The sequence below is a fragment of the Eretmochelys imbricata genome, chromosome 4, assembly GCF_965152235.1.
Source record: "Eretmochelys imbricata isolate rEreImb1 chromosome 4, rEreImb1.hap1, whole genome shotgun sequence".
NCBI classification, from domain to species: Eukaryota; Metazoa; Chordata; order Testudines; family Cheloniidae; genus Eretmochelys; species Eretmochelys imbricata.
The window spans coordinates 66,797,124-66,822,270 of NC_135575.1; the positions used below are offsets into that span (position 1 = coordinate 66,797,124).

The 25,147-nt window shown below is 40.3% G+C and overlaps 1 protein-coding gene across 5 annotated transcripts in view; it reads left to right on the forward strand.

The window, feature by feature from the left end:
• RAPGEF2 (Rap guanine nucleotide exchange factor 2) overlaps positions 1 to 16,704 on the forward strand; it is a 293,855-nt gene extending 277,151 nt beyond the window's left edge. For 2 of the 5 annotated variants that reach the window (XM_077814491.1, XM_077814494.1), the window contains 8 exons: positions 697 to 920; positions 1,239 to 1,418; positions 3,956 to 4,108; positions 5,519 to 5,593; positions 8,745 to 8,970; positions 9,632 to 10,191; positions 13,607 to 13,912; positions 14,758 to 16,704. In XM_077814491.1, coding sequence (XP_077670617.1) covers positions 697 to 920; positions 1,239 to 1,418; positions 3,956 to 4,108; positions 5,519 to 5,593; positions 8,745 to 8,970; positions 9,632 to 10,191; positions 13,607 to 13,912; positions 14,758 to 14,783 — 1,750 coding nt within the window. In that variant the 3' untranslated portion in view covers positions 14,784 to 16,704. Of the gene's footprint in view, positions 1 to 696; positions 921 to 1,238; positions 1,419 to 3,955; positions 4,109 to 5,518; positions 5,642 to 8,744; positions 8,971 to 9,631; positions 10,192 to 13,606; positions 13,913 to 14,757 lie in introns of all 5 variants that reach the window. The other 3 variants (XM_077814492.1, XM_077814495.1, XM_077814493.1) reach the window with 2 other exon arrangements.
• The last annotated feature ends 8,443 nt before the right edge of the window (positions 16,705 to 25,147 follow it).

Genomic DNA, 25,147 nt, shown 5'->3' on the forward strand with positions numbered 1-25,147 from the left:
AAAAATTGAAGTACCATGATTTTTACAGCTCAACTAACTATATTTTCACTCTAAATCCAGCCTCCATTTTTTACTCTTAACAAATCAGAAGCCACAAATAGCTTCCATATATACATACACAAATTGAAATGCATGACGTTTATTTCCTCATTAACTAATTGATCATTCGTTTAACAAAAAGCTCATCATACTCAAGTTAGGGAATAGAAAAAGATTTTTTTTCTTCATTACTATTGAAATTGAGGTTTTTATAAACCCAGATTAACACTGTGTTGAAGACAGTTTCTAGATAATTTGTATTTAAATTGGAGGCTCAGCTACAGTTGTCTGTCAGCGTTGTCTTGCTGCATGAGCTTTTCTTAATGCTCCAACTTTCTCAGTAGCTGACTTATGTGAGGGAGCTATCTTGAATGCTTTTCTAGATGTGAGAAGAGAGATTGCCTAGTTGGAGTAGAATAGGTTCCAGGAACTTATTTTATTTTAATTATACATAAATTATTATTTTTAACCAAGTGAAGAGATTTCTTGATCCTCATCTTCTGTCTATTATAGCTGTTTGTTTGACTTACTGGAATGAGGCATGTAAGCTTTGACCGTAGACTGACATTCATGCAACCTTTTGCATGTTTCCAGTTCATGAAGTGATACTTTGCTGGACTAAGTCTCTCTTTCCTCCTCTTTCCCACTTCACTCCAGGTCTCTCAGCCAGGGCAGTACAAATGCAGCAGTGCTAGATGTTGCACAAACAGGGGGACACAAAAAGCGGGTACGTCGCAGCTCGTTTCTCAATGCCAAAAAACTGTATGAAGATGCTCAGATGGCACGAAAAGTGAAGCAGTACCTCTCTAACTTGGACCTGGAAATGGATGAAGAGAGCCTCCAGACACTGTCTCTGCAGTGTGAGCCAGCCACCAACACATGTGAGCTTTTTCATTAAATAAGCATTATAAATAGCTGCTTATATCTGCATGTAACTTAACTTCTGGGCTATATCTTCCTGTCACTTATATGTCTGTTTTCTGAGCTCTGTTATGCATAAAGGTCAGCAAAGATTTTATAATTAAAAACAATATGTGTTTTAAAGGAATTAAAGCTCTCTCCCTTCCTTTGCCTCTCTAAATAAATATGCACTCCTAATTGTTGTATCTGAGCTCCTTTTAATTAAAATCAGAAGTTTTGAACCTTCCACTTAGACTGCTGAAATAGTTAATTCCTTGTTTCTTCCATTTATTGCAAAGTACCGAAGAATCCAGGGGACAAACGGTCTGGGAAACAGGAAACGTCACCAGTGGCACCTAGGGCAGGAATTCAGCAGAAGGTGCAGCAGCAGCATAAAATAAATCAAGCATTGCAGGTCCCTGCTGTGTCCCTCTATCCTTCTCGCAAGAAAGTACCAGTCAAAGACCTCCCACCATTTGGTAAGTGAAATGAGGGGGCGGGTGGGTTTCGTTAAAAATGTTTAGATGTTTCTTTGTATAGTTCAAGCAGGCGTACTTTTGAACTGGTGAAATATTGTAATGTTTAGTTCAAGTTAGCGCTCTCAGTTATCCCTCTGTCAGTTTAGACAGCATATATAAATCCTCCTAATAGCAGATAAACAGGAGAAAACTTCTCCTAGTAAAGGGTCTGGTTGGCTTATCCTTTTCAGTTATAGATTTGTTTCCACCTGGTGATAATTGCTCTTCTGGCTGGTGCACTGGAGCCTTGGGCTTAAGTTTTCAAAAGTCACTAATGATTTTGCTTGCCTCCATTTCTGAGTGATCAATCTGAGATACCATAAAGGGGCCTGATTTTCAAAAGTGTCTTGAGCATCTGCCCTCCAAAAAATCAGGCCTGTCCAAGGTATGTCAAGTTGAGTACCCCCAGTCACTAATCACTTTGAAAATGTGGGCTGTAGTTTTTAACTTTTTCATTTGACAATTGCCCTTCACCACCACGTTCCCCCAAATCTTTTTCTGTTGCAGTGCTAAAGTTGCACTGTTTGGGATGCTACAGATTGAAACAGGAGAATGGTAGTTTCTTATAAATAATTTGATTTCTCCAAATCTCTCTCTGGTAGCTAAAGAGGGCATCCTGTTGCAGTGTTATGAAGTCGTCTGAAATTTTCCTTATTTAATTTGAATTAAAAACATATTCTCAGGTTTGTTTCTAAGCAGGATAGCTATCCTCTTTATACAGGGAGTGATTTTCCACAAACGTTGCTCTATTCTGTCTCCACCTGCTGTTAGGGTCTCTCACACCTATTGTTTAAGCTACAAAAGAGGGATTTAGAAAAACCAAGTGAACAAGAAATAATGTAGTATTAGGCTAGTTCTATAGATTCTGCTGTCTAGAGGATCAAATAAACTGTGTTAATCAAATAATTCTGGATTATTGATTGCAATACTGCAGTCCTCTAGATCAAATGCAAATTCTGTAGAATGCTTGAAAAAATAACTCCACCCCTGAAATTTGCAAAGCTGTCACATGTAGATCAGTCTGCACTTTTAATCAGCAAACTTGATGTTTGTTTCAAGAGAGCAGTTCTTCAGTCTTTGCCCTCTAGGTCTTTCCTAGGAGCTGTTACTGCTAGTCTCCCAAAGTCTAGAGTTTGTGCAGAGACAGTTCTCAAAGGAGAAAGGAAGAAAGCCTACTCTAGGAATATATTGCCCCACCAGGTGTTCACTTGCCCAACCTCCCGCATCACTTTCTTTGGTGATACTCTAAGCTATTTTGAATAGCCGAAGCAACTGAAGAGCAGCTGAGGTCCTGTTATGTAACCTTTCAATAAACATTGGAGTCTCTGAGGGATTTTGGACAGCTCCACCATTTGCTAGTTTTGATCTCCCAGAACTCATCATACTCCTCTCCCAGGTGGTAGATCTGCACAGAAGATATTCTGGAACATGAGTTACAAGAATCTTTTCAGTGAACGGGTGGAAACCCAGACACAGCAATATTTTGCTAGTAGATGTGAATTGGAATCTGAAACAGAGTGGTCCAATTTCATTGTCCAAGCTGAGTAAAATACAGAAATAAACAACATAGTGTAAATAGAGAGGAGTAAATTAATTTTTTTATTTTAGATTTTATTAAAAGTGGTATTAGAGAGATGAGGTGGGAGAGGTAATTTTTTTTTTATTGAACCAACTTCTGTTGGTGAGAGAGACAAGCTTTTGAGTTACACAGAGCTATTCTTCAGTTCTGGGAAACTTAAGCTATATCTACACTAGAGACCTTACAGCAGCACAGTTGTACTGCTGTGTGGTCTTCTATGTATCCACTCTGTCAGTGGGAGAGAGCTCTCCCATCAGCATAATAAAGCCACTCCCAACAAGCGGCGGTAGCTATGTCAGCGGGAGACTGTCTCCCACCAACATAGTGCTGTCCACACTGGTGCTTCTGTCATTGTAACTTACGTTGGTCAAGGGTTTGTTTTTGCACAACCCTGAGTGATGTAAGTTTTACCAATAAAAGTGCTAGAGTAGACATAGCCATAATCAGTGTGTCACAGTTGAATACAAGATGGAACAGATCGTTTAGCATAAGTCGTTAACACATGTTTCAAGGGAACATTCGAGGTGAAGTGGCCTGTTAACTCCCTTCAAGTGACAGGGAGGAAAGGAAAGCGGGGAGGGGTTAAAGGGGAGCAGCTGGAAGAGTTGTTAGTGAGTTGTAGATAGTTGTAATAAGCCATAAATCCAGTGTCTCTTTTCAGTCCATGATTTTTAGTGTCTAGTGAAGTTATGAATTTAAGCTCCCAGGCTCATCTTTTGAAAGTATTGTGCAGGTTTCCTGTGAGGATGAGAACTGATAGGTCAGATATAGAAGTGATTGCTTTGGTAAAAGTGGTATTAGTAACTCAAGGAAGATAAATATTTTATCTTTACAGTGTCCCTATAACGCACTGTAAAATTAACAGATGTATATATTTATGGCTTAATAAATACATAAATTCATTCATTCTTCCTTAAAGGCATTAATTCCCCACAAGCTTTAAAGAAAATTCTTTCATTGTCTGAAGAAGGAAGTTTGGACCGTCACAAGAAACAAGCTGAAGACACAATATCAAATGCATCTTCACAGTTGTCTTCTCCTCCCACATCACCACAGACCTCTCCAAGGAAAGGTATAAGATGTGCAACACTATCCATTCCTTTTCCTGAAACCTGCAGGCTTTAGAAATAACTATGAGGGGATCTTGGAGACAAATTGCTTGTCTAGATGAACAATTAGTGCACAGCAAGCTGGGGTGTAAATCTACAGCACACTGACTGTTCATGTGGACTCTGCTACCAAACTAAAAGCTCACTAGTGCACACGGATCTACTTGCATCTCAAAGCAGAGTAAGTCAAAGTGCCCTTTCAGTGTGTGGTAGCATGGTCCAGACCGACATTTAGCGTACAGCAGACTAGCGCACTGTAGATTTACATCACAGTTTGCTGCATGCTACCTGTGTGTCGAGATAAGCCCTAAGGGTGAAATCTTTTCCTACTTATGCTGCCACATGAGGATTGGCAGGGGAGTGGAGTAGTAGTGCCCAGGTGAATGCTCAGGAGCCATCCTGTTAGCAAAGCGCAGGAGGATGGGTTTAGAGTATCCTGGAGCCATCACACTAAGCAACTCTCCTTACTGCTACTTCAGACAAACATGTCTCCTTCAGTTGCCTTCTACCAAAGGCAGTATACATGGGCAGTAGTTCAGAGCTCATAGTGGCACCTTGGAGCATCATTGGGTATAATAACCAAGCCCTCTGCTGATTTCTAAAGGAATTACTAGGTTAAAATCATTCCTCCCTGCTGTGCAATTGTGCTGGATGGAGAGGGATCCATGCAAGACAGCAAGGTTTTCCCTAGAGTGTTCAAGGCTCAGATCACTAAAGCATTACATTTCCTTTATGCGAACACCTTAGTCATCCCAAGAATCAAGGTGGAAGTTTGACACATGGCTTTGCACGATGAAGCTTTCTTTGCTGAGTTAATTTTAAATAATTTCATAGAAACTGTCTTAAAATATACTGGTAGAGATTACTGTCCAGTGTGACTGGCCAAAACTGCAAATGAGTTTAAACAAGATGATCTAAGACTCCTGATGAATTTCTGTCCTGTTTCCTTTTTCATTGTACTGGCTCTGGTTGTTAATTAAGAGAAAAAAGATCAAGTGCAGGCACTTGCCTTTCTTGTATTTAAAAAAAATAAAATAAAATAAAGATTGTCACTATACAGCATATTCCTATCGCAGGTAACCTCGAGGTCATTTTCTCCTGCTATCCTTTTCAGAATAACATAGAAATCAATTTTAATGGCTGCATGAGAGAAAGTTGTATTAAAAAAATCTGTGTCAGAGTTGAGCCCCACAGAGTAAGAGCTCAGTCTTGTGATAGAGCTTGGACAGCTCTAGATTTCACTGTAGTAATAACTCCCACCGAATTGCACTGTGATGCTGAGAAATTGAAACTTGTGTGCATTTCATCTGGGTATCTCTCTCTCCTGTCTCTGTCAAATGGATATCTAAACTCTTTTCTCATCCTGTTGTTAGGTGGCAGTGGCAATCAACTGAGATATTATGGCTCCAGACAGTCGGATCTAACCAGTTCCTCCTCTTCTCTTGGAAGTGAGAACAGTAACAAGAATAACAATGCACCACGGACCTATAGGATAGGTGGGGTTTACAAAATCAAAAGGAAAAAGATCACAAGCACAATTGGCTAATGAGTATTTTTAAAAGGGATGAGGGGTCTGTCCTTCAAAAGTACAAATACATATCCAAAAGCACTGCTGAAGTGAGCTTTTCTAAGGGTGAGATAGAGGAGGTTCTTATGCAGAAAATCCTTTGATGATCAGCTCGAGTCTTTGTAAGATCTCAGCATAATTTATCTCATAGACTTTAGCCAGGTGTGAATTTATATAAATTTGATCACATTCTATCAAGGCCAGTGCATTTATTGAAAAAGGAATCGGGATCAGATGAATGGAGGGGAAGTGTAGTACTGTATATTTGGTAAAGCAATCCATGAAAATGGTTCTAAACCTCAAAGCATTTCCAAGATTTAGTGGCACCATGAACTAATGTGTTTTCTTTCTTAACTTTAATCAGATTTGACGGTGTTAGGGGACAGATCCTCGGCTAGTATGAACTGTGTAGCTCCACTGAAATCTCTTTGAAGCTTAATGGTGATTTTCAAACTAAAAATAAAAATTGCATGCTTACATACAAAAGTATGTTGTTGAATGGCCTCTAACCTGCCTTTTAAATTCTTTTTGTACAGCACCTTGCACAATGACTAGGGTTCCTGGTCACTACAATAATACAAATATTTTATAATAAAAATAATAGCTGATAGTGCATTCATCACAAAATTACATTTTAATAATTTACCTTCCTAAAGAACTGCTTTTAGGATAAGCTTTCTAAGGCTATGTGTACACTACCACTCATGTTGGCATAACTTAAGTCCCTCAGGGACGTGAGTAAGCCACCCTTTTGAGCAACATAAGTTACATTGACCTAAGCACTGGTGTGGACAGCACTATGTCAGTGGGAGAGCTTCTCCCGCCAACATAACGACAGCCTCTTGTTGGGGGTGGATTAATTAAGTCCATGGGAGAGCTCTCTCCCATCAGAGCATCTGGGCTAGAGAGCTTGCATCGGTACAGCTGCACCGCTGTAAGGTGTCTAGTGTAGCCATGGCCTAGGAAGTGTTAACTGCCTGAAAACAAAGGGTTAGATGGGTTTAGCTGACAAATCTCACATGCAGTGCTATAATCAAAGCCCATAACTGCGAGGTGATCAATCGTCTACATTCAAAGTATTCTTGACTCTGTTGCTCAAAATGTGGATACAAAATGAGGGAGCATGCTAAAGTAAATGACTTTGTCTTGCAGGGAATGACTCTTGTAGCACCTCACATAAGTGGAGCAAACATTGGAAACTTGTTTGGATAAGATAGATAGTGAAGGTCAGATGAATGGTACATAGGAATGTAGGAATTGCCATACTATCAGACCTAAGGTCCATGTGATCCAGTATTCTGTCTCTGTCAGTGGCCATTACCAGAAGCATCAGAGGAACCTTTAAGAAAGCAGCAGTACGTACATATGAAATAATCTGCTTCGCCACATAGATCTCATCGTGATCTCTGTTAGAGATTGGTTTAAACCCTGAAGTATGAGACTTTAATATCCCATCCAAAATTTCTGTTATCATTAATTATTGTAATTCTGTTATGCTGTTGGATATTCGGTTATACAAGAAATGTCAAATCCCTTTTTAATTCTTGCTACTTTCTTGGCCTCGGTTACTTCCTGTGGCAGTGAGCTCCACACGTGAGTTCCACACTGTGTGAAAAAGTATTTCGGATTATCAGTTCTGAATTTGCCACTGTTGAATTTTTCTAAATGTTGTCAAATGCTTAATTTCATTGTGATATGAGACAGAGAGCAGAAGTTGTTAGTTTGCCTTCTCTATACTGTACACATATACATTGGAAATAATTTCAAACACCAGAATTAGGTGCTCAACAATTGTTTACCTTCTGTCGTCAAACAACAGAAATCCCCAATAACATTTTTAAATGGTGGTATTTCCAAAACACTTGCTTTGTTTTGACTTCTTTTGTCCAAAGGAAATACAGGCAGTGGTGAAGAAAGTAAACCAAATGTTAGAATGGGACCAAGAGATGGGATGGAGAATAAGGAAAATACTTTAATTACATTATCTAATTCAGTGGAAAATCCTCATCTAAAATAGTGTGTTCAGTTCTGGTCACCCCACCTCCGAAAGGGTTACGAAAAAATTATGGAAGGGGGTTTAGCCGAGGGTGAGGGGAATGATTAAGAGAATGCAAAAACTCTCCTATGAAGAGAGATCGAAAAGATTAGGATTGGTTACCTGACAAAGGAGATGAATTAAAAGGGGTAGGATAAAAAATAACTTTTATAAGAGAGGGTAGATTAGGATCTTCTGTTCACCTTGTTTCATAGTATGAACTTGAAAGATGGTAAATTCAAAACTGGTAAAAGGAAATCATTTTTCACAACTAGCTTGTGGAATGTGTTACAGGTAGAACTGAGGCCAAAAGCATAGCAGAATTCAAAAAAGGTAAGATATTTATACAGATAACATGTATTTCCAGCGTTGTTATAGCAAATACTTAAAGGTTTGGAAGGAATATAATTCCTCATACTTCAGGACTGAAGGCAAACTTTAACTATTGGCAGTTAGAAGGAAACTTTCTCTAGGGACAGAGGGTAACACTGTAAGGTATTTTGCACCTTTCCCTGAGTGGCCCACTGTTGAAAACAGGATTCTGGACTACATGGGCCACTGGCCTCATCCAGCATGGCAGTTCCTATGTTCCAAGCCCCCCATAGTCTGTGTTAACATACATAGACATAAACAGTATTGCAAGACTGGGTATTAAGTCCTACAAAGGGAAATATTTTAATATAATTCTAGAGATCCAAAAATGACAGGAAGTGATACATTTGGCAGTAGTTTTGTAAAGACTTCTAAATACAAATATTTCATGTTGCCACTGATCTTTAAACCTACATTCAGAAATAAAACAGCTGCATTTGAATGATGGTCTTGTTGCATATTTTTGTTGCATACAGTACTGCTCTTCTTGATGAAGTGTGTCCATAATTATATTTGCTCCAATAGCACTGTTATTGAATATCTATGCTAATGCTTGAACTTATGTTTAAGTCTTTTGGTTGTAAATTTAGAATGTCTATTTAATGTTATTCTGGTCCTTATGCAGGTTATACTTTGGCTCCTAGTGGCACGGTGGATAACTTTTCAGATTCTGGTCACAGTGAAATTTCTTCGAGATCTAGTATTGTCAGCAATTCTTCATTTGACTCCATGCCAGTCTCACTGCATGATGAGAGGAGACAGAGGCATTCTGTCAGTATTGTGGAGACTAATCTTGGTGTGGGGAGAATTGATAGAAGAGCCATGATTGAACCAGATCAATACAGCTTAGGGTAGGAATTGTATATATTTACATTTTTTAAAAAACTCTCTTCTGCATCTGTTGTAGAAATTTCCTCCCTTCTGTGAGAGAGAAATTCCCCTCTCTCCTTCTAGGTCACCACTTCTATATTACCCCTGTTTTTATAATGCTTTACATTCAGATGAGAAAATATACCCAATCCCACATTGTTCTAATGTCTACAGCAGCGCCAGTAACTACATGCACCTGCTCTTCACCTTTAGAGCATTTATAAATGCTACAGCTGATCCTCACCCCTGTGGCAGGCTAGTGTTGTGACAAGAAGTGTCTTAAGTACAGTATTATCCTTATTTTACAGATGGAAACCTTTCAACTGAATCCCAAAGTATGCCACGTTTTCATCAATACCTTTTTTAGTAACTGCTGACGTGCTTTGTTGTCAAGAATAGCCTTACAAAAAGAATGCCCTGTTCTCAAAATTGACCAAGTCATTAGTTAGTTCTGATTACATTAAACTTTGGATATAGGAAATCTATGCTGTAGATGATGCTTGTATCAACTGTGTTTTTCATTAGCTATCAATTTCTCTTGGCTTGTAAAGCAATGAAAGTTTCACCGTTCTGATTTGCTGATTATCACTTATGATATCATTGTAAAATTTCTCTTCCTTTCTTTCTGTCTTTTACATCTAGTTCATACGCACCATTGTCAGAGAATAGAGGCCTGTATGCTGGAGCAACTGTGCTTTCTTCTCCCAGTACAGAAGAGCTATCACAGGATCAGGGGGATCGCGCTTCACTTGATGCTGCAGACAGTGGCCGCGGCAGCTGGACTTCTTGCTCAAGCGGTTCTCATGACAACATACAGACAATACAACACCAGAGAAGCTGGGAGACTCTTCCTTTTGGACATGTTCATTTCGATAGTTCAGGCGATGGGGCAGGATTATGGGCCTCAGGCAGTCATATGGACCAGATGATGTTCCCCGATCATGGCACAAAATATGGCAGGCAGAGTCAAGGTAGGGAGGGCCTTGATCAAGCACAGTCCAGAGCAAGCTGGGCATCCTCAACAGGCTACTGGGGAGAGGACTCAGAAGGTGATACAGGTACCATAAAGCGGCGGGGTGGGAAGGATGTTTCAATTGAAGCTGAAACAAGTAGCATAACATCTGTAACAGCAGAGGAGTCAAAGCCAGCTCCCATGTCCTCTCATATAACTGTATCATCAAGTAGTGCAAAGGGGCTTATTGGTAAGTTATATTTTGTTTACCACGAAGTATCCTGTTCATTTACATATAGATGTGAATTTACTATATAAGTATTTTGCTTTAATCTGATTTGTTTTTAAAGCAAAAAGCACAGTCAGTTTGTAGTTTCTCTCAAATTTTGCCCTTCAATTGTGTGTTTGCTGCTGAGAAAAGCATCACTTTGTAATGTAGATACTCATTCCTGAGTTATGTGGCCTCTTGTACTTCCTTCCCAAGTGCCATAAAATTAAGAACTCAACTAAACTGTTGGTAGTTTTTTGAGATGCTAGTGTATTTACATCACCATTTTCAAGCTTGGGTGACTGGAGTAAGGCACCGAAGCCTGTAAGCAGGGATCTCATTAAATGTGACCTGACTTTCAGTGTTCTACTCTACAAGTCCCTGTGACTTCAGTGGTAGTTGTGGATGTTCATCACCTCTGAAAATTGGGTCACTCTTAGTCCCTAAATAAATGCGTTGTGCAGGAGGTCAGACTAGATGATCATAGTGGTCCCTTCTGACCTTAGTATCTATGAAAAAAAAAACTTCAGATACCCTCGTTTGAAGATGTTTGCCGTGGTGCCTAGGAAATCAAGGACCTGGAACACTAGGACAGACTTTTGCTAAAGGAAGTGAGGTTACTTTTTAAAATATTTTTTTGTTGTGTTGAATTTTTGTCCAGGTATCACCCTCTTTACCTACGCAAGATAGATTTGGCCACTCTGAGGCCGCTGGTTTCTGTAACCATTTTATTCCCTCAAATCTCTCCCCCATTTCAGTCTACCCTCATCCTGAAGGAACATACGGCATTGCGTAAGAACTATCTGGTCTGTCAGTGTGACAATGTAGTTAGGGCATAATGAAAAACATCTTTCCATTCAGAGACAAAATATATTACTTAGCAATGGACCCAGCCCCCAAAGTTTGATCTGCAGATTTGAATTTCCTTGAAGGATGAAAGAGATCAGATGTTTTGGTTGAGGCCTATCTCTAATACTACTCACGTCATGTAGTTTCCTTTAGCATGTGGAATGACAGGCTTCACAAATGTGCTTCCAGGCTCTGCTCTTGAGCAAGTTAGCAAACATCCCACCATGCCACTCAGAGGTCTGTTTCTAAAATAATCTAGTTTATAAAGATTTCAGAAATATAAGAGAAGCCTGAAAATTCCAGCCATTTCAGTTCCATCCAATTCAGCATCAGTAGAAACTTGCTGCTTCATTATTATTATCCTTGCACAGCTCTTCCCCACAGAAGCAGCATAATTAATCTTCCCATGGTCATATCAGTTTAACTCTATATTGGTCCTATGCAGCTGATGAAGTACAGTGATCAGGAACAGGAGCACTCATATAATTCTGGGGACAAGATGTGAGTGGGGTCAAAGTGAAAGAAAACAAGGAAACAAATGGGGGTAGAGTGAAGTGAGACCAACCTGCTAGTTTAGTTGCAGCACATCAGAGTTGATTTTGGGCACTAACAGGCAAGTGAGGAAAGAGGTTAAGAGAAAACAAGATGGTTTATGTTTTCAAGAGTGAGAAAAAAGAAGAGTAGGAGGGAAGGGAAGAGACAAACACATGAAAGTGAAGGTAGGAGAAGGCACAGAAAATTTGTAACAGAAGCCAGAGGAAAGAATAGTGAATAGTTTGATGTTGGTGGAGAGAAAGTTATATTTGAGATTTTAAGATACCAATCTGTTTCAGAAACTCTTAAAACCTCTTTAAAATTTCTTCCACGCTCCCTCCACCTAAATTGCATTTGGAAAAGAGCCACTATTCAAACAGTTATTCAATACCATTGGCCTTATGTTAGAGATTAGTGCCTATTATTTTAACATGGTGAATTTCACATTAAATAATTCTGAGGGAACTTTTTCCATGAGATTCACCATGCTCTGAACTACAAGAAGGAAAGAAACAGCCTTTATGCATCATCCTTTCAAATACTGTAAATAGAAAGGTTTAACAGATCTGTTCTGTCACACTAGATGAATGCATTGGCTACATGTTTATTAATATTTCTATGTTTAGTGTCAACACTGTAATTTAAAAGCTCATAATTAAGAGTCAAAGTGACCACCTTGGTGCCCTTGTGAAGTCTTTCTAAATATAGACTCAAAAACACCATACTGCAGTAGTTCATACTCTACCGTTGGTCTTCTCTACCAGAGGTCTAAAAGTTCTTTTTCAGTATATGTGCATTTTGTTTATCCTCTGTGTTGACAGTTTAACCACTCCTGTACAAACATATGCTGTCCTTTCCTTAAGGAGTTAAACTATCTACAAACATTAGGAAATTGACCAATGCTATCCTGGGACCAAGACTGAAACAACAGCACTGCAAACAATAATTAGTCATCATTTTTTAAAAGTTTAATGGTACAGTAGAAGTGTGTTTTAGGGAGGAATTTGAAGGACAGAATTAATTCCGTAAATGACACAAAACCAGTGGAAGACCCTAAATGGGGAAATGCAGATTTTTCCCATTGTTGATTTGTCTTGTCCCATGTCATGACTGATTTTAGAAAGGATTTTCTTGAGATCTTAATTAATATGCACCTAACGAAAACAGTTACTCTAAAGAGATTTAGACTCCGTGACTCAAGTTTTCATGTCTGTGGGTTTTTTAACCTCTGAAAATTTTTTCAGTTGCTTAATTTCACAGTTTTTAAACTACTTGTCTCATTATCTGATTTGTGTTTCTAACACCTGTGGGGCAGGTATAGCAACTTCTGCAGCCTGAAAGACATCTTAATAAGAAGCTAGCATAAAACTGAATAAGCAGAGGGAATTTTTCCAAACTCAAGGACTTTTGTTCACAACTGAATGTGTGCCATTGCTCCTTTATCTGGGCAGTCTACATATTTTTTTAAATGAGATGATGGGACTTGAGTTGTTTGAATTTGTGAGTGCTCCCTTTTTTTCTTGATTGGTAGTATTTAAAAGCTCCAGAGTATAGTATATCAGGTATGGACCCGTGGAGACCTATGTGCTTTATTTCATGTGCTGTGAGCAGTCCCATTGACTTCAATGGGTAATTGTATTGACTTATATAAGTTCTTGCAGATTCAGGGTTTTAGTGGAGACGACACTTAATTTGCATAATTCTATTGCATGTACAGTTTAATGGACAGTAAGATATTTTTGTCCTGTACTAAAAGTTAGAGGCTTAGCCAAGTATAACCATTGCCTGCACGATGGAAGCACAGTCATGCTGTATATACTGTGTTTTACCAAAAGTATTTCTTACATGATTTCTGTTTTAAGGTGATATAATGTTGATATGTGTATAATATTTAAATCTTATCCTGTTTGTCTCGATTTCGTCGATATATTTCTTTTTCTCATTGCTCAAATTCGGTTTTGAACATATTGTCCCTAGTTACTGTCTCTTATAGTAGTGTATTATTTTTCTGCAGCACGAAAAGAAGGTCGATATCGAGAACCACCTCCAACTCCCCCTGGTTATGTAGGAATACCTATTGCAGACTTTGCGGAAGGAGTTTCCCATCCAACTAGAAAACCTCCGGATTACAACATAGCACTTCAGAGGTCTAGGATGTTAGCACGGACATGTGAGACCCAGGGGACTTCAACTTTGCAGCAGCAATCACACGGTCACTCAGCTAGCAGGCCTGTGAACAAACCTCAGTGGCACAAACCAAACGAGTCAGACCCACGTCTTGCTCACTATCAGTCTCAAGGGTTTTCCACAGAGGAGGATGGTAAATTTCTAATGTTTTCAAAACATTAATTAAGGGCTAGATTTAAACAGTCCATGAGCACTTTAACATGCATTGGAAATTCTGGCCCTAAATGTAATTGTTTTTCCACCTATAGATTTTTTAGGGTTTTTTTTTTTTTACCTTTTGTTTCTAACTTAAATTAGACTCTGGCATAAGACAGTTATTTAAAAAATGTTGAGTTAGAAGTTTTGTGCAGTCTTTATTCAATTGACCTCTGCAGCTGAGCATACCAAGGAAATATTTCAAGCTTCATTAATTTTTTTTCCCCAAATTTTCATGTGACTGAGAGAATTTATGAATTCGCCCACAGATGTTCTGACATTTCCACGAGTGAACACTGTTATAAGCAATTTCGGCCTCAGAAGTTTTAATTTAAATAAAAGCATTTGAAAATGAAGTGGTTTGTGGACAACTACAACCAGGGCCAACCACAAGATACCTCACTAAGCTATTAGAGATTTAGTAGTCTCTGGCTGAATGTTGTGTTTTCCAGGAGGAGGGAAAGCCAAGCCCACCCAGATACGGTGCTTCTATGTCTTATTTTCTTTGGAAATACATTTCCAAAGAAATACACTCTTGATGATTCTATAGTTAAAGCTGGCTTGCTTCTTTTAAAATAACAAAGCATGCTCTGAATTTGATTTTGAGATTATTTTACCTTAAGGGAAAAGGGAGGGAAAAATAATTACCTGTAGTAAATAAATATATGCTTAATTTTTACAGAGGAATGGAATATGTGTGAACACAGCAAATTTATTTCATTCAATAGCAATCTAATTTTAAACTGATTAAAATTTATTTTCCCCCCATCCTATTGTTTGCAGAAGATGAACAAGTCTCTGCCGTCTAAGAATTGGGGCTTTTCTGGATCCAGAGTGAGCCACCTTAAAGGAGAGCACAAGAAGACGTCCCTAGTATAGGAGCCTTGGAACTATAATTAAAGGATGGTAGACCTGTTTGCCTCCTTCCCTGCCTTAAAGCAGCATGGGGCTTCTTCTCCCCCGTTCCTCCCTCCTTTCCCCTTGCATGTGAAATACTGTGAAGAAATCGCCCTGGCACTTTTCAAACTGTGTTGCTTGAAATGCACAGTGCAGCAATCTCCAAACTACCACTGTCGCTGTCTGCCACATCACACAGTATCATTCCAAATTCCAAGATCATCACATCAAGATGATTAACTCTGGCTGCATTTCCCAATGCCTGGAAGGGTTTTGAAATCTTCCTTTTAGATTTTAATCACAATCCTAGCACTTCATCTCATTGGGATAATGAGATATGCTAGTTGTCGAACGACATTGAGCCTTTAACGTACAAAGAGAAAAATGCATTGAAATCCTTCAAGTATACAATGCTTGTTTGCTTGTTTACAATGCCTTTGTTACAGTGCTGTATGTTGTTGTGTTCAGAGAGCAAATGTTACACCTGCATAATAATTACAGTATTATTTCATACTTTTTAGTAGGGTTGCCAGCCTGGGCTCCTAAAAACAAAACTGATATGGCTGAGCAGGGCAGAACGGGTTATAGGATACAGCCTTTCGTTGACCACTTAGCTCCACTCTTAAAGTGCCCCACCCTGGAGTCTTAGGAAGTTTGTAAATCATAAGATAGTATTTTGAAATGGGTCTAGCATCAATGCAGAAGTAAGTACTTGCAACTATCTGATGGAGGAAAACAGGACAACTTGTATAGTTTGTACCATACAATTTGTATACCTGTGCCTTGTGGAATACAGGATGGCAGAGTTTAAAAAAAAAAAAGAGACAGATGGTAAACCCCACCTTTAAATTATATTTTTGTCTTACTATGGTTAGAAGGTTAGTTACTTTAAGAGAAAAATTAACTGGATAACATTGCAGTGAAGGCAATTTGGGATGTCACAGCTAATGTCAGCTGTTATTACTGATCTAATAATCTCTCTCTATTGACTTGGCAGTAGGGAATAAACGAGCCTTTAAATTATGAAAAAAACACATTTAGACACGCCAGCCTTTGCAATGCAGAAATAGTCACAACTGTTAATGGCTTTATGGAACACTGCATGTGTAGAGAAGGCCAATGTGTAGCAACCACCTGCTCACAGCTGCTATTAACCCTATAATGACTGAAATGATCCTTCCCTTCTATTTTTGTGTTGTTTTTGCACAGACTCCGGAAAAGTGAAGGCTGCCAATCCGAGTAGTACTCAAATGTGAGGAACTGCTGGTCTTGGATTTTTTTTTCCATTGAACTCAGCTGATCATATTGATCAGTAGGTGAACGTAAATAGCTTCAACTTTAAAGATCAAATTGCAGTGTTTTTTCACTGTATCAAACAATGTCAGTGCTTTATTTAATTATTCTCTCTCCTGTAATCATGGCTTTTGTCTATTTGCTTATATATCACATTGTCAATTATGAATTTGTAATTTTACATGTAATATGCATTATTTGCCAGTTTTATTATATAGGCTATGGACCTCATGTGCATATAGAAAGACAGAAACCTAGCTCTATCACAAGTTGCACAAATATTATATAAGCATTAAGTAATTGTAGACCATAGGACTGCTAATCTCAGTTCACTCTGTGATGTCAAGTGCAGAATGTACAATTAACTGGTGATTTCCTCATACTTTTGATACTACTTGTACCTGTATGTCTTTTAGAAAGACATTGGTGGAGTCTGTATCCCTTTTGTATTTTTAATACAATAATTGTACATATTGGTTATATTTTTGTTGAAAATGGTAGAAATGTACTATGTTTATGCTTCTACATCCGATTTGTATGAAGCTGAAAAATAAATAAATATAACAGTCCATTAATGCAGTCCATATTGATTCTTACACATTTTACATGTTCATCATATTTGAGCAAATTCAATTTTGAAAATAATTCACTGTACATGAATATTTAAGGAATACTGTCAAGTAACAGGCACAAAATTGAAGTGGAGATTTTTTTAAACCCACTGTAGTGTTGCCAATAAATTAGTATATCCATTACTAAACCAAAATGGCCAGCAGAGGCATTAGAGTGGCAAGGATTTTGCTGACATCATTGCTGTTGATACACAGACAAGCAAGGTAAATAAGGAGGGCCATGTTGGTTTGGGACTCCATGAGACTCATGGGGCAGTGAATCCATATTTACAAAATTTGGGGTGGGGAGAAGATGGAAAGACATGTTACCTTCTTAGAAACTTGAAACTATTGCATGTAATGAAAAGTACCTGAGAGTGTCCCTTTTAACAAAAGCCAGATGCTGTAATCTATATAATGTCCCAAGTGTTTGTTCTTTTGTGGATGTTGTGAACTCTAAGCTACTTGTAATTGGGTACAAGAGACTGGTTTAAAACATTTTTTCTTAGCCTATCCATTGGTTATATTTGGCTTGTATTTAAAAAAAAAAAGTCAAGTATTATTTCCAAATGCAAGTTACTGCTTTGGAGAGAAGAGCAAAAAATGGTTTGTTTGGATTTTCACTATAACCCTTCATAATGTGACCCTAAAACACCCCTCTCAAGCTCAAATAATGTGTATAGTACCAGTTTTCATAAAAGAACACTGGACATGTAAGAGTCAAGTGATCATTGCAGTTACTTTTCATCTCTGGAATATATGCCCCTTAACGCCCGGTAAATTTTAACTAGGATTGGATTTTTAGGGGGAGGTGGTGTGTTGTTTTTTCAGTAACTAATCCATCTTAATCTGTGGCTCATGCCGCTGGGTAAATTTCAACAAGCCAGATCAGGGATATCACAGTAATAACTTTTCTTATGATATTAACATAAAGGGAATAAAAATTTGTTTTACATTCAATACTTTATAAATATTTCTCCTACAAACATTGGTTCTTAGGGTATACTAATCATGACAGATTTTTTTGATTGACAGTGATTTTCCCCCAGTCGGTGTGGTGATGTGTGTGATTCACTTGCAAGTAAGTCATTTTGCTCCATGTTTGTCAGACTGCAGTATTACACCGATCCACTGCTCTCTAATTTATGCCTTCCCTTTCTTCTATTCGGTGGCTCTAGAACAACCGTTCGGAAGAAACCATCACAAAAGAGTAATAGGTATGTAAATTTGACCCACAACTGTTGCTGAGTTCTTTACGAATGGCTTTTGGTTATAGCAATCAAGAAATCAATTAGCTCCAACAGAATCAGAAGCTCTGATGTACAGTGAGTTTTTATAAAGATGAGCTAATAATAAGCTGAATGTACTCTGTGGTATGTTTGTTTGCACACAGCATGGATTGAAGTGGCAAGATAAATCATATTTCACTAGAGAGAAAAAATGTTAGATTGTAAACTCTTTGAGGCAGGGAATATTTGTTATATGTTTGTACAGTGCCTAGCACAGTGGGGCCCCAATTTTGATTTGGGACCCCCAAGGGCTACTGCAATACAAATAATAAATATTCGTCTTCTTTGAGTGTTGGTCCCTGTGTGTATTCCACATGTGGATATGCAAGTTCCTGAGTCTGGAGATGCTTAGCAAGCAACGTCCACTGGCCTCTCCCATGTACAGTTGTCCTTCTCATGCTGTCCTCGTGCTCCAGATCAGGGTGACAGGCTGACACCTCTCCAGTTCCTTCTTGCCGCCACATGGTCTGAGTTAGTCTTCTGGGTCCAGCTTCTTTCTTACCAGCCTGTAAATAGTTTTTAAAATTTAGCATAGTTAGTTTTATGTAGTATAGCTTAGTTTTTTCCCCAGCTGGGAGTCCCAGAGCCCTGGCATTCAAGAGTTGTCTTTCTTGCCCTTGCTCCTTCACCGTGAGCGATGATCCCCGACTGTCTGGGTCTGCGTGGGACACACTGATCAGCAAAGTGCAGCATTTGCCACTCATTTCCCCTGCAAACACATGATGCTTGTGAGCTTTAGTTGAGGAAGCACCTTATGGAGAAGCGCCCCTCTGAGCATGAGCTTGGAAGAGGAGCTAGAACTGCCAAGCCCAAAGAATTGTGTTCCAGGGCTTTGCATGAGAGTAGATACAAGAACAGATCTTTTGGCTGAAATGCTACATTGCTTTGTCTATGATGGTCACTGTGGTAGCATCTGACAGTTCATTTAGTTCCTAGAAGTCTGAATAATGGTCTACAATAATGAGGTTGTTTTGCATGCTTTGCTGCAGAAAGAACCATTTCTACTTTACTGCAAGATCTGTTGGAGATGCTGTGCATTTTCATTATCTCTTCATGCTGCTTGGCCTGCATTTCCTGACGTATCACAGCTGCTCACGAGGTCTCAGATATCCCTGGCCAGTATGTGGCATCTCTGGCTTTCTGGAGGCATGCTTCCATTCCATAATGGCTCTTATGTATTCTTGAGAGAATTTCTATTCTCAGTGATCTAGGCATTGTGATTCAACTTGCCTGTATATATTGATGCTATCTTGAATACTCAGCTCATCCCAATAGTTCCAATATTCGTGGAAGGCAAGAGGGGCTTCTCCGCTGGTGTTTGGCCATCCTGGCAAAATGATGGACATCCTCTGCCTTGAAACTGGAACCTAATTGACTTGGCTCCTGCTTTTTATGTCTTCCTGTGTTGTTTGTATTTCTATCACATTGAGGGTCTAATATTTTTGTTCAGTTGCCATATTTTCATGCTGCATGGCAGCTCTGAATAAGAAGTCAGCTATGTACATCTCAGTCCTTTTCTTGTAGTGTATGTTTAAGTTGTTGTGTTGCAGTTTCAGAAGCACGTGCTGAAGGTATTTCATAAAACCAAAAATGTTTTCTGTATTTTATGATTACTTCCCACTTGAATGGTCTTCCATCTTGAATGTACGCTTGGAATTTTTCATGAGAATACTATTGGAAGACATTCCTGTTCAGTTTGGGCATATCTCTCTCCCATTGGTGGTAGTGATTTTAATGGGAAAGCTGCCAGCAGTCCCTTTTGTAGGAGTGATGCTCCAAGTCCCATCTCATTGACATCACCTTATATTGTTGTCCCTTCATTTACATCATATTTCAGGATAGAATAGCTAGTTACCAGCTCTTTGATATGTAAGATGGGTGCATCATGTTGAGGTAACCAGTGTCATGCGGTATCTTTGTTCAGTAATCACCTTCGGCATTCGCGTTGATCTGAGAGCCTTGGGAGACATTTTCTCAAATAGTTTACAAATCCTAATAGTCTCTGAACTGATTTAATATCTTTAGGTGTAGCATCTGTTTTATTGCTTGATTATTCTTTTACTGCAGGTTGGATCCCCAACGGCATTCTCAACCATCTGTATCTACCTGGTGATGTCCAAAATGTGGTGGGTGAGGTAGCTGCTTTCCTTATCCAGTAGCGCTTGCAATGTCTTTGGCTCAAGACTGAGAATTCTTCTTTTGTCAAGGCAAGATTGGAAGACTTATTTGTGTTTAACAGTGTGTCAGCTCCCTGAGTGGACCAGCCAGTTAGCCACCCAAACAATCTTTTCTGCGCTATGCCAGCCCCTTGCTTTGACTTGCAGGTTAACAATAGGTGTTCCCCAGTCTCCAAGTCCTTTTGAAGCCTTCCAGCCCTTTATCCACTGAACATTTAGAATAATACCAGGTCTGCTGTCTCCTAGGGAACAGTGTACACATCAGCTTTGATTCAACTCAGGATCAGTTCCTTGTGTAATACCACAGCTTAGCCCAGATATAATGAAAACAGTAAATTTATCATCAGAGGTTTGAGATTCAAGAGATCGTGTGTAAGGATAATGGAAACAGGATTACATATAAAATAAAATCATAACATAATTTCTAGAGACTAGACTACACTTAACAGGCTAACCTTCTGTCTAAAGAAGTTTGTCATCCCAAAAGTCCTTTGTAGCATTTCAGCTAAGGTTATTGGTTATGGTCCTGTTTTCATGTACTCGTACTGTACTTCCTAGGTGCAGGAAAAGGGGGGTATCTTCCTTGCTGCCTTATATTCTCCAAAGTTGGTTGATTGTACCTTAGAGTCAGGATGATCCCCTGGAGCTCATTCTCTGGTATGCTTCCCCACCTCCCCCGTACTGGCTGAATTGTTTTGTGTGTTTCCGGGTGTAGCATGCCTGAAAGTTATCCTCGTCCTTCAAAACATCTGGGTAATATTTTAGCAGCTTTGCTTCAGGGATGCCACTGAGCTGTCTGCGCTATATGTTTTGTTTGTATGTCTATTGTATAATTGTTTGTCCCAGGTTTAGTGTCACTAGGTCATTTGTTGTTTTAGGTGGCTTCTCTGGTGTTTGTACTACCTGAAATTTTGAACTTTTTCTTAGTATTCTGCTTGTAATTTACATTTTCTTAATGGTATCATAATAATGTCATCATATAATTTTAATTTGGCCTTGCTTGGTTGCAGGTTTGTTTTCTTCTCTTGAATAATGTTGAGAAAGTCTTTGGCCATGTCTATACTACAGATTTACGTCAGCGATCATAAACCACTGTAATTACATCGCTTGTGCATATTCGCACAATGCTCCTTGTGTCCATGGAGCGTGTCCATAGTCTGTGCTCTAACAGCAACAGAGAGAGTAGTGCACCGTGGGTAGCTATACCATGGTGCAGATTGCCACTTCCTCCGGCTAGGAGTTCTGGGAATGGATCATAGCGCATCATGGAGCGGGATCACTGCCTCACGATGCAGTTTTCTCCATCCCATAATTCCAAAGGCTTCCAACTACGTTTTGAGTGGTTTTTCAGCTGCCCCTGTATGCTTTGCACCCGACATCTCAGCCTGAAAGTATGTATCCTGCATTGCTCACCACTCTTGTGATGAGCATTATGAACACAATGTGGCTGATCCTGCAGTATTTCATGAGCTGTGTATCTGAAGAGGAATCTGTGCTGCCTGCCCCGCTGTGTGCGCTATGGAAAGAAACAATTCAAGGTTGATGTTGGCATTCACGGAGCAGCTGCACATGATGGACTGTCAGTATTGGGCTTGGGAAACAAGCACGGAGTGGTAGGATCAGATTGTGATGCAAGTACGGGATGACAAGCAGTGGCTGCAGAACTTTCGTGTGCACAAAGCCGCCTTCCTTGAACTGTGTGTGGAGCTCGCCCCAGCCCTGCAGCGCAAGGACACCAAAATGAGAGCTGCCCTAATGGTGGAAAAGCATGTGGCGATTGCTGTGTGGAAGCTGGCAACTCCAGCCACTGCTACCAGCCAATCGCAAATCAATTTGGAGTTGGGGGTTGTGGTGATACACGTGTGTAGGGACATGAATCACTTCCTGCTATAAAGGACTATGATGCTGGGCAATGTGTGGGAAATAGTGCGTGGCTTTGTGGCAATGCGATTCTCTAACTGCGGCGGGGTGATAGATGGCACGCATATCCCAATTTTGGCCCCAGACCATCCTGCGACAGAGTAAATCAACAGAAAGGGCTATTTCTCTATCATATTGCAGGTGCCGGTAGATCACTGGGGTCGTTTCACTGACATCAAGGCAGAGTGGTCAGAGAAGGTGCATGACGCATGCGTCTTCAAGAACACTGGTGTGTATAGAAAGCTGCAAGCAGGGACTTTCATTCCAGACCAGAAGATTCCATTAGGGGATGTGGAAATTCCCATAGTGATCCTGGGAGACCCAAGCTACCTCTTACTCCCATGGCTCATGAAGTCATAGACTGGAAATCTTGACAGCAGCAAGGAGCACTTCAACAACAGGCTCAGCAGGTGCAGAATGATGGTAGAATGTGCGTTTGGCAGATTAAAGGGTCACTGGCACTGGCTTTATGGCAGGTTTGACCTCCATGAGGAAAATATTCCCATGGTCATGGCAGCCTGTGTGCTCTTCATAACATTTGTGAAGCCAAGGGGGGAAGGTTTCCCCGGGGTGGAGTGTTGAGGTGGATCGCATGGTGGCTGATTTTGAGCAGCCAGACACCAGGGCTGTTAGAGGGGCGCAACAGGTGGCCTATTTGAATCAGGGAGGCTTTAAAGCAGCATTTTGAAATGTGTCTTTCTGTAATGCATTCAGCCAGGCATTGTTTACTTGCCACCTTGAATGACCCCTGTAATGAGTCCTGCCTGAGCATTAATTGTAGACTACAAATGTGCTGATTACTACTGTGTATGAATTTGTGCTGCAACCAACCTGTGTAGGTCACAAATAAAGAATCGCTGTCTTTGTAAGACTAAATTTTTTATTAAACAGCAATACACAAATTTACTTCTCTTACAAGGGACATGACAGTAAGCAGCACTCACTGAAGTGAGGATCTCACAGCTGTGTGTAAGTCCAGCTGACATTAAATATGGAAAATGTCCCTTGTGGTGGAGTGCAAGGGGTACTGCTAAGTGATGGGAAAATTCAAGGAATGTGTTGGGGGGAGTTTGGGGAGGGCATGGAAAGCAGTTCTGTATGGGCTGCAGAGGGAGAGGAGCATACATGTGTCCCGACTGCAGTGCAATCAGGGACCAAAGGATTTCTGATTGGTCCTCCTTGAGCTTTATTATCTGTTCCATGACTCTGTGCTCCTGAACCTGTCTCCTCTCCTGGCTGTCCATTTCTAGTTTTTTGTTTGTCTGTCTCCACATTCATGGCCTGATCTGATTGCAGCACTTTGCAAAACATCCTCCTTCCACCTCCTCGTTCACTTCTTTATCGGATGGAGGTACTCTGCCAGTGTGTAGGAGCAGGCCCTCAAGGGAACATCTGCAGAAGCAATACACAGAGTCAGTATTGTGTGTGCACTCACGGTCTTGAATCATAAGTTACATACACCTCCTTCTCACTTTCCTTGGCAAGCATGCAGTATGGCCAGAGCACTAAACATGGTGAGTTTGGCCAAAGAGTAGGGAGGAGGTGCAATATGGGACAAAGGGTCTGGATGGTTTCAGGGGGGATCAGTACAAGTGCCTAGGGACACTATTCTAAATACTGGCTCCATTTTCCAGAGGTTGGGGTGCTTGAAGCTGAAATCGCACTACTAAGGGTAACTGAAGATGCAAGGGTGCATCTCCTGCATCCGTGCAGCTTCAGACTGGGTCCATATGCTGCTTGTCTGTGTGCTGCTTTGGTTCCTGCAGAAGTAATTGCCAATTGGCTCAGCAAAGTTTCCTACAATGGGGGAAGAAACAAAGCCACTCTACCAAAGAACCTTTGGCAGCAGATTGCAGTGTATCAGCAGGAAAGTTTCCTAGAGATCTCAATGGAGGATTCCTGGGAGATCTCAGTGTGCATTAACAAACTTTTCCACAGGGTTCCCACTGCATGGCTGCACAGGGGAATGAGAAGCAGATGCAAAGAGTACCCAGCAGTATTCATTTCAATCTCTTCTACATGTACCATGTAACAAAATAAAGGACACCTCTGCCTCATGTAACTGTGCGGTATCAAAGCAAAATGAGTATTTACCAGAGCTCCCCTCTCCTGCTTCCGGCATGCCAGACCTGGACTGCTGGGACTGGCTAGACCTCTCCAGAGTCAAAAAGAGGTCCTGGCTCACCATGTCCCTGGACGAGCCTGCCTCCTGTTCCACATCCTCCTCCAACTCAACTGCCTTGTCCACCATTTGGTCCTTGGGCTTGACTTCACTGGCCGCTGCCTCCAGTCCCCCCAAGGTATCCACGGGGCTCTTGGCAGTGGAGGTGGGTTCACCACTGAGGATGGTGGGCCGCTCCTTGTAGAAGTGGTGTGTTTTCGGTGCTGTACCAGAGTGATGGTTGGCCTCTCTTGCCTTCTGGTTCGCCTGCCTCTGCTCCTTGATCTTAGCACGGCACTGCTGTGTGTCCCTTTTGTGACCCTTCTCATCCATGCCATGAACAATCTGTTCAAAAGTTTCAAAATTCATACAACTGGATCAGGGTTGGGTTTTTTGCCCCCTTTAAGCAAGAACTGCTGTTTGAATTTCAACAGCGTGTGCACAGCATGGACAAAGATGCGATGGCAGCACAACTAACTCTGATGCATTCTTCAGAGGAGCAATGGACAGTATTTGTAGCACAGGATGAATGAATTATCAACCTGAAAGCAAATGGCATGTTTATTGATTTTTAAGGATATAGGTACACAAGCCAATGTGGTGTCAGAAACTGAAACTGGCAGTGAAAGAAAAGCCAGAGCCAGTAGAAGGTTAAATAGGTAAAACTCGGGAAGAGCTTATCCCCTCTAAGGGAGGATGTGAACTAAATGTATGGGTAGATAAATTGGAAACTATACAATTTGTAGTTATAGCAGGGAAAAGAGTACCTGTTCAGTTAAAAATGTGTCAAGCTCTTCATTTGGAGGGACTGGCGACCAAAAAAAT